Source organism: Channa argus, chromosome 19, assembly GCF_033026475.1.
Source record: "Channa argus isolate prfri chromosome 19, Channa argus male v1.0, whole genome shotgun sequence".
Taxonomy (NCBI): domain Eukaryota; kingdom Metazoa; phylum Chordata; class Actinopteri; order Anabantiformes; family Channidae; genus Channa; species Channa argus.
Genome location: NC_090215.1, coordinates 15,980,539 through 15,996,394, shown reverse-complemented (window position 1 = coordinate 15,996,394; position 15,856 = coordinate 15,980,539). Strand labels below are relative to the sequence as shown.

Here is a 15,856-nt window from a genome sequence, read left to right as displayed (position 1 = left end):
CAGATGTTTTTTTTTTTCTCTCTCTCTTTTAAGGGTTCTCCATCTCTATCGTCTCGGGGAAGAATTAATGCCACTTCCTCGCAGAAGGGATATCGGCTGATGCTGTGTGACAGATGCCACGAGTTTATGATAAACTTTCAGTAACATTGATTATTCACACAGGTGCAGAAGATTGTCCTTGAAGAATGACTGTCTCTGCAGCGTTGGCAGCCAGGGTCACCAACCATAATTTTGCTTGCAGGCAAAATTGCATCTGCAAGCATGACAACGTTTTTAACAAACTGTATATCAATGAGGATTAAGACAATTTATATACTGTATGGTGGATGCAGGCAGAGAAACTGTGTGCTGTATCTCCTTGTGAGGAAATATGAGAAAAACATAAAAAGGGAGTAGGGTTGATAAGAAAACATGTTACAGTAAATTATTCGAAGTCTCACCCTGTGGAAGACAAGTTCTAAGCTGCAACTCAGCAAGATTGCCATTCCTCCCCCATAATCTATTTAACCCTCAGGGGAACAGGAGAGGTATGGGCTAAATTAGTGTAATCTGAATGAGAGTTTCTTGAATATGGTGGTTTCAGCCAGTGAGAGATGGTATCCGCCTCCAGCTCCTGTGGCCTGACAGACAATGAGAATATGACCATCTGAATCGATACAGCCAATCCCCCATGATTAGGTCATCCATTAGTTCACTTGATCTTTCAACCCTCATGCATTGCATCTGATGAAAATGTAATCGCTCAATACTTGCTGCATGATTAGTCCGAATCCGTGCTTCTTGAAGAGGAGAAGCAGAAATGTTTTGATGCAGCGTATGCTAATAAGTTGGGCTTTTGTATTTGTATTTTGGCCATGGTGTCGGAGTCGGGGGACGTCGACTCCACGGCCTTGTCCCTTGAACATCAAGGCCCCAGCGCTGCCTCTGATCCAAGAGCTCTATGTAGTGAAATGCATGTTCACATACTGTGCCTTATTCAAAAACCCACACTGGCGGAGCCTGGCTGAAAGAAATTCTGCTCCTCGTGTATCTAAAAACATACATAAAAAAATAAAATTAAAATAAATAATAATAAAAAAAAACAATTAAGGAGGCTTTTTAACTTGTGTGCAAATTACAGAGCAAAGAAGTCCAAGATGAATTGGAACAACCACCAAATGGAATGCAGTTTGATGATAAATCAGGATCCCACTGTCAAGATTGTGGTGTGAAAAAGGTCACTTGCTTTGAATCATTGCTCTGCCGGCACTAAAGAATGCAAAGGCCGACGCAGCGGAGTGAGGTCTATTTTCATAAAGTCAAAAACTTGAATCGAAATAAATTAATCTGGGAGTGAAAGGACAATTACATGTTCCACTGCTAATTTTCTGTTCTCTGTCTGCATAATAAGAAGAACCAAATCATATGTTGCTATTTCATCATTGTTCTGCTAAAGTCTTGTTTGATTGTGTTTGGTGCTCTTTAGAGCTGTTCTAAAAAAAAAAAAAAAAATGCTAACATATGCTATAAGAAGTCTTTAGCTGTGAGCACAGCAACATGTTTTCTTTAAATGTCCACTGGGGAAATCAATACCTTGTTTAGAGCTGAAATTGGCTAGTCAATGTAACAATCATCTGTTTCCAATGTCAGTAAAAGGCAGTTACTGGAATTATAATGTCACCTGTCTTTTAGCAGCTTGGAGATTGACCAGCAATTAACATCACTGATCAATGTATCCACTCATTTTCTTGTTATGGCCATCAATCCATATAATTTCATTAGAGATCAGTTAGATTCTATACCCAGGCACTACTCTGGGTATAGAGTCCCTCTGAGGCTCCTGTAGGGGGCCTCAGGTGGACAAACAACCAGCAAACGCAGCGATTACAATGTTATTTAAAAATGTAAATGCTTTGAAAGCTTGTGAGATCCACTTAGTAATGGTCTAAACAGGTAAATGCCATTTATAAATTAAGGTATTAGATAAGTGATACTGAGAAATACTAAAACTAATACTGCTTAATATGCAGAAAGAGAGATGAGTAAACAAACAAGTCCTCCAGCCTTTAAACCCGTGGAGGTTGTTTGTCCTCAATACAGTGGTAGTCAATTATGATTTGAGGAGGTCTGGATAGAGAAAATTCCCTCATGTACAGCATCGCAATGTTTAAGTGCATTATGATGCATTATAATTTTTACATTACAACATTACAATTCAATAACATTGTTCTAGTATCAACATCTGCATTGTGTAAAGTCAACGACTCAAGTCAAATAATTTTGCCGCTTTGCTTTCACTTGTCTTCTCACCTCTCACGTTGTATTTTCTCTCCCTGTCACTGTAACTGCCGCTGTTTCCACTCAGAAAACACTCCCCCTACTCTACCTGCGATTGGCTGACGTTCTCCCCTTGCCTAAGAGTTGCCGGACGAAATGCAATCTCCGCCAAAACTGAATAAATGATATCAATGATATGCTGGTTGCGGGGCTGGGTCCGGACCCGGATGGTGGTCGACCTATTGGCGACCTCTGCACTAATACGTCCGACAGACCCATTTGTTGAGAGACTGCCCCCACGTACAGAGGCAGGCATCTCTTCTTTTGACACAAAATGGTGGCTGGTGTAACCCAATTGTGTGCCCTTAACAGTCAAAGATAACGGCCTGGATTGGTTGGGATTAGGCCCAAAGGCATCAGAATGTAAGAACTAAATAAACAAGCTTAGTAATAGAGTTGCCGTTTGCCTTAAAAATCGCTCGACATGTAGACTTGCCTGTATTCAATTATACTGAGTCAACAGACAGCAGTTGAAGAAGTGCGATCATCCTATTTCTCAGATCTCATTTATCAAAACCACCTTAACTGCATAGTCCTAATGTGATTTAATCTGTCACCACCTCCCCTGCCTGCCATAAGATTGAATTATCCCCTGGAAATGTGAGGGATTTCATATACACTTTCCTAATAAAATCTCCTTTACTAGGGTCCAGATTTCATTGCAAGGTGATGACCCTTCATGGCTTTTATCACAAATCCAGCAGAATTCTACTCATTGCACCCAGTTTGAACCCATATCTATTTCAGCGTTTAATGACATAAATGACTTTAAACCAATATTGTGTTCTTCAGATAACATACCCACCAAGTTTGTGCTGCAAATCTTCTCCTTCTTCCGTCCACTTATTATACACATCATAAACAGTTTGTTGACTAGTGCTTATGTTCCTTTCAACCACATTTAAAGAAACCCAATCTTGATCCCCTGAGCCTGAGCCTTTGTAGACAATTTTCAAAATGACCATTCCTCTCAAACAAACAAACAAACAAAATAAAAGCAGTGTTGTCTAAATTAATATCATTCGTTATTTTTTTTTTTTCTTTCCAGTCTTAGTTTAGAATTGTCCCCAGCACAGAAACTTAGCTTCTGAGGACTGCTAATGATCTCTTGGATGCATATGATGCTGGCAACTGCTCAGTCCTGATATTGTGAGGCATCATTGCCGCATTCAACTAACTTCAATGACTATACCATCTTGACTAAATGCCTTGTAAAAGAGAGTCGGCATCTCTGATTTAGCCCTCGACTGGTTCAAATTGTGTTTCTGCACAGAACGATTTCTGTCTCTACTTGTAATATCTCATCTTCTATTGTCCATCTTACCTGTCACATGCCACAAGGCTCAGTTCTAGGAGCTTTATAAGTTTCAATATACATGCTTGGAAACATTATCTACAAATATAAAATAACTTAATTTCTATGCAGATGACACCCAGCTATACATACATACACAAAAACTAGAAATGCTATTAGACTTTTATCTTAGTTAAGCTTTGATCCTCAAATAAAAAAAATATATATTGTATGTCTTTCTTATCCTCCACTGGTCTATATTAAGTTCTTCACACTTTTACCCTTCTAGTTTGGACTTATGTAACCATGTACACCTGACACGGCAATATCTTTGACGTCTGTGGATGATTTAAAATGCAGTGGTGGGGATTTTAACTAAGGGAATTTGATCACATCAACAATATATCGGTCTACTTCTGTTGGCTACCTGTTCATTTTAGAATTATTTTCAGGCCTGCACAGAAGTTGGCATCTCCCATTATCTTGATAAAAAGCCAATTGGATTTTTTTCTCAGGAATTGCTAAAAATAAGTTAAAAATAAGTGACAAATAGAGGCTTATAAAACATGTTTTGTTCACCAAGATCATTTTCACGGATGAATGCTACTTGATTTACTTTAAAAGCCCATGTAATTGGTAGAAATAAAAAGCTAATGTCACATGACTTCAAAAAAAGAACAAGTGGGGTATTTCCTGACAAATTTTGTCATAGCCAAATGTGAAAGCTTCTTGCCTTTGTGTTAGCAACAGACCTTCTTTGAGTTTGACCGGAGGAACTTAAACTAACCAGCCTGTTGTCAGCTTTTAAGTACTTTCTGTAAACCTGCACAGAACAACCACATCTCCTAAAAATCAGTTCCCATACAACTAAACTGCAAACACAATTACATTTTCCAACCACATTCTGTTTCCTGAGAACCTAATGAGAACATGTTAAGATGCAATAAATGGAGAGTTGCAAATATGTTCTCATTGAAGATGTCAATAAATGTTGCCGGACAACGTATTTTTGACAAAATATTAAAAACTTGCAAAAAAAAATGTCTGGTATTGTTTTCTGCCATAACATGCAATACTGCAGTAGATGTTTGTGTAACTACACCCCTTGTCTTTAGGTAGTTACAGCAGCTGGTTATAGTTACAGGAAGTTTGAGGGCTGGTGTAATACAGGAAAATGTCATTTTACACAAAATGCGTTTTATCGCTTTAAAACATGTCCACGATTTTTCTCTAAACCTTTAAAACCTAAGGCTTTTCTTGCCTGGACCTAACCAGACCCAGAACTAACATGTTTAGTTGTATGGGATCATATTTTTAAGGAGACAGGCTTGAAAAGGCATCTCCATGTTACTAACATGCAACTTGCATTTAGTCTACTGAATGTCCCTGTAATGTGTTAAGCTTATTTATATGTAATTTAACAAACTGATAGATAGAAAATGGAGTCACGCAACATGGTAATAGTACAAATGAAAACTTCACCAAACCACCTAAAGACATTCAACATTCAGTTTTGAATAAATACAACATAACACATCTGGAATATGACGAAATACTGAAGGTAATTTAATGGTATCAGAGTGACACCAACTCATGTAGATCCTAAATGCAGCTACTGTGGTGTGTTGTGCTTTGCCAAATATTATGCAAAAATGAAACCTGATTGTGCGTGAAGGTCATATTTTATTAATGTTCCATTAGCTGCTAGAGTAGCCCTCCACTGTTTCTCTTGTTAGTTTGTGAACGAAAGGCCCATCAAGCAGTCTGTCACTGGGGAGCACACAACTGTAAGCCAAGTGAGCAGAGGTCAGAGCATCCTGGTGGAGGGTTGGGGGCGTTAGGGTGGAAGAGATGGAACTGAGGCGTGGCGCTTAAATGCCGGGGCTGGCCGCTGGACCCGGAGGGAGCGGGACACGGGCCACATCACCTCAGGCATCTCCTGACCGAGTGTGATTGATGGGGAAGAGCTGACGAGCCGAGCTCCCAATGTCACTCTCCAATTAAATAACTCTCCCCTTCCTGCGATAAACCTCCCTCTTCTCCTCCCTTTCACCTTTCCCTCTATTATCACACACCCACGGCTCTCTGCACTCTATCCCCACACATCCTTTAAGTTAAGTTCGAATTGTTCAGTCAAGATTGAAATGCTTATTATTCTTGGCATCATCCACCTTTGACCTCCTTATCTTCTTACACTAACACCATTCTTCCTCTTTTCTTCCTCTTCTGTTTACTGTAGCTTTTTTTTCTCTGCATTCTCCCGTGTCTCTAATTTCAGCTCTGCTAACTGTTCTTCCAGGTATGACAGACAGAGGCTGCTCTTTCTATTAGTTTGGGTCACTGCTCCCTTCTTGACAGGGAAGACAAAAACAGCAGCCCTGATGTAATGCATTCTGCCTCAAAAAATGCTAATAGCATGTAGAAAACCGACAAAGAAAATAAGCCATTTGTGACTAATGCCCAGGAGTGTTTCCGAAGATATTTCAAATGTGAAATTAGGTGTATACATTATAACAAATGTATAAGTGTAAACAACCTGCACAAAAACAAACATCCAGGTTCAAACCGTTTCCTCTGATAAGGCTTTGAAGAGGATAGTGTTACATTCTGTGCAAATACATGTTATTAACTGCACAGGCTGGTGCATACTGTGTGTTTACTGTCACTAATTAGTAGTGCAAGTAATACCGGTTGATTTGGAAGGTCTCTGAGCATAGAGGTGCAATAGAGAGGACAGCCTCATGCTGCATTCTTCTGCCACCACAGGAGCTCAGTTTGGAGCTAATTGGATGAAAAACAAAACTCTGAATACAAGTGGGAGCCCAAATATCAGGAATTATTGTATTTAAAAAAAGCGTGAATCATGAAGGAAAACAGCATAAGGAATAGAATGAGAGTATACATAAGATGCCTTTTTTTTTTTAGCAAGAAATAAATAAATAAATTGAATTGTATTGATTTTCTATTCATCAGCAAAGAAATCGTTTAACAGTACACATGCCATCTGCTGCCAAAATCTTGGCAGGTTTGAAAATTCGGTTCTTCGTTCTCCGTGCCAAAACCCTGCGTGTGTTTTTTGGCTCCCTCCTTGCCAACTTATTTTGGTCAAACTATTTCGATAGGCTCTCTCAGCTGCAGTCAGGGGAGGATTTGGCTCAGATATGAGCGTTTCCTCGTCCGCTGATGTGACTCCTCGCTACTGCGCGTACCCCCCCCCCCCCCCCCCCCCCCCCACCGCGTTGCCTGTGTAAGAGACGGATAGATACATATACCCAAAACCCTGCAGCTGGGGTTCCCTGCACAGAGGCAGCACTGCGCAGGATAAACCGAGATAGATAGAGAGACAGAGAGAGAGAGAGAAAGAGAGAGAGAGAGAGAGAGAGAAAGAGAAAGAGAGAGAGTCTCAGACTTCCACCATCCCTGCCAAGGGTGAGCATTTACGCGCGATCCAGTAGCTGATCTCCCAGCAGCAGCGCTCTGCCATCCGGACTAATTTCATCATGAAAACTTTTGAAGTCTTCATTTTGACATAAGCCCCCCCTCCCCCCCTTTTTTTCGCGTGGTGCGTGGAGAGAAAAAGGCTCAACTTTTAGCATCAGACACCATCCGTGCGGCGGTGAACTTGTTCCATCTTCTTTCGGTGAGTAATTCCAGTAGATGTGAAGGCGCAGGGAGGACAGCAGCAGTCCTGTGTCGAGTTTGTCATGTTCGCCATACGTCTAAGTTAATTTATGGACTACTTGGCTATTCTGTGCGTTTTTGTCCCATCGCTTATTCTGTAATTAGTATTCTGTGGACACAGGGTTTCTGCGGCGGTCGCTCACAGAGATCTCTACTGTCGCTGTTTTCACGCTGCCCGATTCCCATCACGTGCCCATTTTCCACTATCCTCCGTCCTCTTCAGCGTTATCTCCCCCCCCCCCCCAAAAAAGAAACCTTAAGTTGGTTAGGTGTTTATCGACCTGTGTTATTGGTGGGCTTTCCTTAGCGTTTCGGGAACAGGTGCGTCCTGGGAACTTTTTCTGCATCGTGCAGGTGTTGACAGCTAATGCGCAATGGTTGATTCTTAACAGATGGGTCGGGTCGCTCAGGTCACACCACAAGCACCGATTGGCACCTGCTGATTTTCACTGCAGAGAGTCCGTGTCAAAGAGTTAGTGAATCCAGAACCGAGCAACAAAATCGTGTTCGTTTTTTTTTTTTTTTTTTTTTTTTTGTAATCTGCGAGTATGTGAAGAAACGAGCAGGATAATACAATTAATCCGATTTGGAATGAATGTCGTGGAAGTAAAAACTGCAGCGCCGATAAGTGGAGGATTTTTCATGAAATTGGCAAAATGTTCCACTTGTTTAAGAATTACATTATGAATCAATACACAGCAAAGCCGCTTATGGATTTTTTTTTTTCATGTAAAAGATCGTCAGCGAAATGCATCAAATAATTTGGATGTCTGACTGTGCAAAACAATTTACTTGCTGCAGGACTTTTTCATGTGGAAAATGCCATGTTTTGCCCAGTTATCATCCTATATTTTCATGCTGCAAGGACAAGGATAACTATTTTGTCTAGTGTAGAGCTCCAGGTGCTAGTTTAAGGACTTTTTAAAACCACTGCTCCACAAAAATGCCTGTAAAAACCTTCATTAAACAGTCATAGCTTTTGCCTTTGTCATTGGAAAATGAATTAAAATATTAGAAGAGGGACACAGTCGGATTCTTTCAGGGCCATTCCTATTTATCAATTATTCACTTGCTATTTGGCAAAGAGACATGGCTGCCCTCTTTAACTCCAACATATTTTTAATCAGGGATTTATCAAGATGCAACATGTTTAAGCACTATAAGCAGAACAGTCACTGCCAGACACAAGTACTGTTGCATTGTTCTGTTCCGAGCAGCATGAGAAACAGCTTCGGCTTCAGCTCTACTAGCGACAGATGTGAGAGGAATTCAAATGAATGCGAGATGAGGTATCAGAAATCTATTAGTGGGAGACCACCCTTCAACAAGAGGACTCGGGTTCAAGCTCCTATTGTACAGTATGTCAACAGGAGTCTGGTATTTATATACTTTTAGGCTACTAGCAGGAAATATACCAGCATCTGTGATATTATCATTTGTGCAGTAGCTGGCTATGTTGTCTGATTTCCCCAGAAAGAGACAAAAAAAAAAGGGGTTGGTATCAGAGGAATCAATGAACTTCCATGTTAATAATACCTGAATGAATGAAAAATGTCTGCTGCTGTTGTTTTTAGAGCCAGACCTTCAAATATCCAGTTTTATATGTTGGTGTCCTTCAGCAAATGATTCCAAATTAAACAGATTATGCTAAATACTTGAATTACATCATAAATGTCAAATGTGTCAAACTTAAGTTCTCCACCGTTTGGTTTGTGTTTTCTGGCCCCATGAATGAAGACACTCTGAATGTACACAATGATGGAAGAGAATATGGACCAGAGGAAGCGCGTGATTGGTTACTGAGCACTGTAGCACTGGTAATCCTGTTGTGAGACTGGCAAATGGGATTAGGACACTGTGTGTAAGAGAAACAGAGCCGGAGGATGACTGGGAGGCTTTACATTCATGGCTTTATCTCACATTTTCACTTAATTTAGCGCTATCACTTTGACGCCGGCCAACAGTGAGTCTGCTTCCCCCCACAGGAACTCGACCGTGGACCATTTTTTAAATACTGCTAAACTGAAAAAAAAAAGTCAAATGGTGAATATATTTTTAAATCATAAGAAAAAGCACCAATTGGATTCTCTCTCTGCAGGGTGAAAAAAAAACAACTCAAGCATTTAGACAGTTTGGCACCAAAACATTCTCAGTGCTTCAAGGCAGCATGACCCACCCTGGCTATTCTACGAAAGGCTAAAATAGACAATAGTCATATGTGATGGTTAAAAGCTTAATCTCTCTGTTTTCACATTGGTGCTAATCCTTAAGGTTCCTTCTTTACTTTATATTTTGTCTTGTTTTTGGCTGCACAGCTAGTCAACACACTTGCAGATATCAGACCTGGTTTTACTGTACAGTACAAAAGGAAACGACTTACACCCATCCATCAAAGGAGAGATAATCAATCACACTATGCATGAATCCCTCACTTGGTTTTTGCCAAAGTTTTCTCCGTTTTGTTGTCACTTCATTGTGCTGGAGTTGAGTGTTTTCATATCAGCGCGGCGTCGCGTTATGCTCTACTTACTGTCAATCACCTGACACCAGCAGGAAGAACAAATGGTAAAAGTAGTCTTAGGAAACACTGTTGTCACATCCCTCTCTTTGAATGCCAGTGGAGCAGCCAATTTCAAGCTGGAGTCGACCTTGTAAGCTTGGCTTTTTTTTAAAAGGCATTTACAGAATTGATTTCTGTGCAGCACAAATGACCAAATAATGTTGAAAATAAAATTAAATCTGCACAGTAAATCAGCAAAAACTCATTTAATAATAAAAGTCGCACTGAGCACCCCACTGCACCCACAGCTACATTAGTGGTATCTTCAGTCTGCATCTGACTTCCATCACTTCTAGTGTAGAGGGTTTAGCGAAATGAGAAGCATTAACTTGGCCGCTTGGCTCAAGCTGACCCTGCGCTGATCTTCTCTTCCCACAATATACAGTTGCTGGAACCTGCCTTCATGAGCCGTGCTGCCCTGCAGCCAGATCTGCTCCACTTTCCACCTCTACCATTAAATTGTCATACAGAGGCAGTGACTTTAAATCTGTGCGTGTGTGTTTTTGTACATCCATGTGTTTCAGTCTCAGTGTGTGTGTTCATGCTGTGTTCCAGCTCATGTCATGTGGAGGAAATAACAAATATTGTCACTGGAGTGATCAGCTGGGAAATGTGAACCTTTGCAGCAAAAAAAAAAAAAAACATTTTCAAATGTCTTGTTAGACCGAAAATACCAGATACCTGAAATGATGATGTTACAGCCATTCGGTATATGACAAAGACAGGTGGGAAATCCTCTGATTTTAGTGGCTGGAAATAAAAAAATAAAAATATTTGGCGTTGTTTCAGAAATTTGACTTAATAATAAAAATTATTATTATTATTATTATACAAACGATAATAGTAAAAATAATTATTTTCAGCTTAGTTCATACCTCACAATCAATCAGAACAAGTGTTTGCACACGTTCTTGACTGTGTGGATGAAGTTCTGCCTGAAGGGGGATGTGCCTTTCACTCCTACTCAGGAAATAAATGCCTCCTTATAAAACATTAGAGTCATTTTTTGAAATAAATTTCATGCCTCACAAACATATAGGTTTCTGCTGAGGTGACAGTCATGCTGTGGTGGCTTATTTGTGTCTTAATTATTAGAGTTTGCCGTGGCGAAGTACTACAGATTACTTCCACAGGATGTGTGCTGTGCTCTTTTATTTTGCTAGGGGGGAACAGAGAGGAAGTAAAAGAAGAAGTGGAGAATCTGTGTGGGAAGAAGGAGGTCACTGTATGCCAAAGCAATTACCTTCCACGTCCACGGCCCCTTCCAATACTCCGCATCGCGGGGAGAGAAAGCGAGGTCAGCGAGGAAATAAATATACGTGCAGTCAGGCTCTCAGTTTTCTCTGAATGTCTGCTTTCAGAGGACCTGCTGAAGTTGAAATGGCATTTCTGAGCCAGTGTCATCCCAACATCTTGCATAAATTTCAAGTGTGGAGTGATTTCATGATCCTCCTTCAAAATATTTATTGAGCGAATTTGTGGAAGTCGTTGTTAGATGTCAAATGAGACAATCGATATCAGCGATATTATGAAGGTTTATTTTATTTCTTTATTTTTTTTGTAATTGCTCAGCTACTCAGGACTGCCAGGATGTGTTGTGACATGAGGAACAGTATCTGTCACGAGCTGATGCTTTTCTCTGCTTTGAAGAGTCCTCATGTTCTGGCATCTTGGGGGATCTGTCACAGCATGACGATGGCAGGGAGACAGATCCCCTTGCATGTGCTCGGGCCGGCCAGCAGACTGCTCCGAGTAGAGGTCAGGAGCGCTCTGGCCATCACGCTGCTGACAGCTCAGATTTATTTTTAATCTTGTTGATGAGAGCTCGCCACATAGATCATGTGGCTTGTTAGCGTTGAGTGTCCCGCCACCGTTACGCCACCAACTTAGACGAAGAAGATATGACAAAATAACGACCTTGGTGGAATAATTGGGAGCCGTCTGAATGGTGTTCGATTGTTATTCCACACCAGCGCTGTTGTTTTGTTCGCTGTGAAATCTCGTTGCTCATGTGCATTGAGAAGCCGGGCCATTTCCCTCTTCCATCTCATCCTTATTAATATTTTGACCTCGCCCAATTTCTCTTTGGCGTGTGTGTAGGTGAGTGTGTGCATGTGAAGGACATCATCTTGATTGTATTTACTGTCTATTCATTTTTGACCAGATTCTTTATGATTGATGAAAAATGTCATTATCATTGCATCAGCAGGCACATTACTTGCTGTCTAAAGTGACTGCGGTCACACAGGCAATTTTGCTGACGGCACTTTCTCTCTTCTCTCCTCTACGTCTTTGTCCCCCCCCCAAACCCAACCTCCCCCCTCTTGCTCTCTCTCTGTTCTGATAGGTGCAAGTTATACAGCGTCTGTGTTGAAGCCTCCCCGGTCGACGTTGACCCTGTTAGCCAGCTTTAATGTCAACTCCCTGGCTCCAAAGTAGAAGGAATTACCCCACTTTTAGTCTGAAATCAGGAAAAAAGAAGAGCAACACAGCGAAATGCAGAGCTTGACTCTTTTTCAACCCATGCGCTCCTTTCAGGGTCCCTCTGCTCTTGCTTTCTGGTGAAGCACAGGGTCAGGACTGAGTGGATAAAACCCTGAGGGTTTTGACATTTCAGCTTCTCTGTCCTTTTTTTTTTTAAATTTTCTTTTTATGTTTTTGCACCTCATCTGGCCTTAGTGCTTTTTGGAGAGGGCCCACATGATGGGGTGGTGTTGCTCAGGCATAGGCAGAGCCATGGCTCTCCTGGCACTCATGTTCCCCTTGTGGGAGAAGGGCTGCTGGGGCCTGAATCCCAACCGGGGGGATCTGGAGAAGTCCCCACACTCTGATCCAGACCCTTGGGAGGTCCTGAACAGGCACAAACGCAGCTGGGTATGGAACCAGTTCTTCGTATTGGAGGAGTACACAGGAAATGAACCACTCTATGTTGGCAAGGTAAGTGATCTATGGCTGTTACTGTGGCTTAACAATGTGCTCTAATAAGAACAAGCCAGAGCATTTTGCTGAACCCATCTCGAGTTCAACAAAATCTTGTGATAAATGGATCCATACATCCACCTGCACCCTATTTTTGCAGCTCTGGCACCAGTTTTAGTGCACCTGTATAGTATTATACTTATCAATTACTTCTCACCATAAAGACCTGAGGAATCTGGGTCACCACATGGTTTTACAGAGCTCTACATATTGCCAGTCCCCTATATAAAATGTTAGACGAAGATAAAACGCACACAGTGTTGGAACCATTTGATTCCAGCTGGCTTAAGTACGTGCTCGTGCAAATGTGCAGCTTTAGTTTACAGGCCGTGGTACGACACGACAAGGTAATTTGCCTTGTGATCCGTCCCTGGAAAAGGTATATATCACTCAAATGTGTCTTTGTACTATAGTTTTCGCGCAGATAGATCAAAGCAATGCCTGTTTTGGCAGGTAAATAAGTATGAAACCGTCCAAATGACATTTCCAACCAGGCGCAAATGGCAAAGTTCATGTGAGGAAGTGACTAATCATGCATTTTTGAGATATGCTAACACTGCTATGCTATTATGGTTCACATTTCCTCTGGTAAAGACCAAAGGTGGAAGCAGTATTTAGATGCTTTTCTTATGTAAATATGTTTTATATAACTAAGGACTAAAATGCACTTACAGCTTACCCACATCTACACATAGTTCATTGCAAAATTAATAACTTTAACCTTAATTTTGAGTAGTTTAATGTTAAAAAAAACATGCTTAATTTCATTAGGGGGTCATAAATATTGCAAGTAAGTGTTTGGGCCACTGAGTAAATAATATTCTTTTAAATTATTGATGGATTATTATATTTATGGGTTGTAAGCAGCAGCATTGTGCACAGAATGTGAGTAAAAGCACAGTTACACCTTCGAAAAGCAAAAGTAACTAGTCACCACAGTTTATTTAATGAAATATTTAATGTACAGTACAAACTATCAATTGGAGTATTCACGTACACAGCAAATGTACTTATATACAGGATCTGTATAAATGCACCTTGTTACATTCAACTGCAGGAGCTAGCTTGTAATTGTGATCAAAGAAATGTAATGGAGTAGAAAGTACTACGCTCTGACATGTAGTGGAGCAGACAAGTACCTCAAACTGGAAGTGAGATCCACAGCTACTAGTTGTTTGGGTTTTTTTTTTTTAAATCAAATACTACTGTTGAGGCTGCCCATTGTAAAACTGTTGGTTTACAGCACAGGGCTTGCTTTGCACAAACAATGAGTATGGCTCCGGCTTGTGCTGTGCAGGCCAGATGGGTCTTGGATTGGTCTCTAGATCCCTGTTATCTTGGAGAATTTTCTGGTCTTATTATTAAATTAGTTTTCATCTTTCCGCTCATCTGCAGGATAATCATTCTCATCTGCATGTATTTGCCGGGTCTGCTCTCACAAGCCCATTTCCTTGCTGTGTCTGAACCGGATTAGCGTCTCCAGCTGGAATTAGGATACATTTGACTGTCCTATTGTTCTCCTCTATTTTTGCCAGAGGGATGCTGCAGGAAAGCATCTGAATCAGAATAGGCCTTTTTTTTTTTTTTTTTTTTCTCGGGACACTGCTGGAGTTCAGCTAAGGGTCATTTTTTTTGTCCATGTGGCCACAGTATCACACATACTGCTCTCTCTGATCTGTGTCTGTGCTGATGTCTGTGGAGAGCGCTCATTGCACTTTGATTCAAACGCTTTGTCCTTGTCCCGTGTTGCCCATTTGAGAGCTGAGAAAGAGTGGGCCGGTACAGGAGTCAGGAATGTAGAGAGCTTCTTTTCTTGAACACACGCTTGCGTCTGATTGCTTTTCTTGTTAGTAAACCCCCAAGGACCTGTACAGACTAATTACTTATTCACTGATGTGTAGAGACCAGCGCATCTACATGAAACATACACAAACACATTTGCAAACCCTGTTCTCACAGATTATATATTTAGTTATTAAATCTTTGATTTGCTTTAGTATTTATAGTGGTAGCACAGCAGCAGGCTTCTAAGAGGTCAGACTGGCTACATCTTTACATCTGACCTCGTGCACAAGCTCAATCTAACCCTTTCAGAAATATGAAAAATCAGATTCATTTACCCCACCCCCCACCCCCACCACATGGGCAAAGCAGGCTGCCTGGGAGCTTGAGAAGCTGTCACATTATTTGTTCCCTTAGATCATAGTTGTCACATAGTGTGTGCTTGTTTGCTATCACAAGGGCGCACAGCTGCTGGAAAAAGGTCTGGGCAGTAAACCCTGACCTTGTGACAGCACGGAAGGTCCTGACACGTCAAGAAAATGACCTCACTAGATGTGAAATCTTTACATGGCTTCTGCCAAAGGAAGATAAATAAAACGAGTATTTCAAACTCAACTAATGTTCCCAGTAGGTTATATGCAAAATCAGCAGAGTGACATGAACGGTAATTGCTTTCGTCAGATGCGTCCAGGAATCTAATATGACAAACAATGGGAATCTGTGTCCAAACAGTGGCACAGTCGCTGCACAATTTGGTCATTTGTTTGGCTGGGAGCAAAGGGAAATGTGATATAGTCGCTGGGAAATGGGAAGTCATTGCTTTGGCCTGGCTGCTTCCTTTGCATCTGCAGTCTGCTTGGCTTTAATGCATTCTGTCAGATTCTGAATTTCACAACCAAATATCTCATTATGCTTTGGCACTGTGCCTTGGGTAAGTGTGCTGGCCTGGAATCAGCCGCAGTCACATCAAGCCAGTAGGAACATACATTAAAGAACCCCAAACTACACAGCCTCCACCGCAAATTGGTGACACACATATTTGAACAAGCGCGTTTATATTTCACAAACTCATCCACTTAACAAACACTTACTGGTAAACATGATGTGATTAACATTTTCTGCAGGGTATTCGTGCAGCTAAATATTTGCAAGTGTGGAAACGCACCAAGCTGTGGCTTCTGCTGAATAAGCAATAAGTTAGCAGGTGCGTTATTTTGTATCACGTCAAGGCGGCAAATCAATGC

General features: G+C 41.1%; 1 protein-coding gene across 1 annotated transcript in view; it reads left to right on the top strand.

Moving 5' to 3' along the window:
* Window positions 1-6,902: 6,902 nt before the first annotated feature.
* The window catches only part of LOC137104934 (cadherin-7-like), a 91,734-nt gene continuing 82,780 nt past the window's right edge, over window positions 6,903-15,856 (top strand). The window contains exons 1-2 of the mRNA XM_067486825.1: window positions 6,903-7,250; window positions 12,199-12,788. Of these exons, the coding sequence (XP_067342926.1) occupies window positions 12,552-12,788 (237 nt within the window). The 5' untranslated portion in view covers window positions 6,903-7,250; window positions 12,199-12,551. The remainder of the gene's footprint in view (window positions 7,251-12,198; window positions 12,789-15,856) is intronic.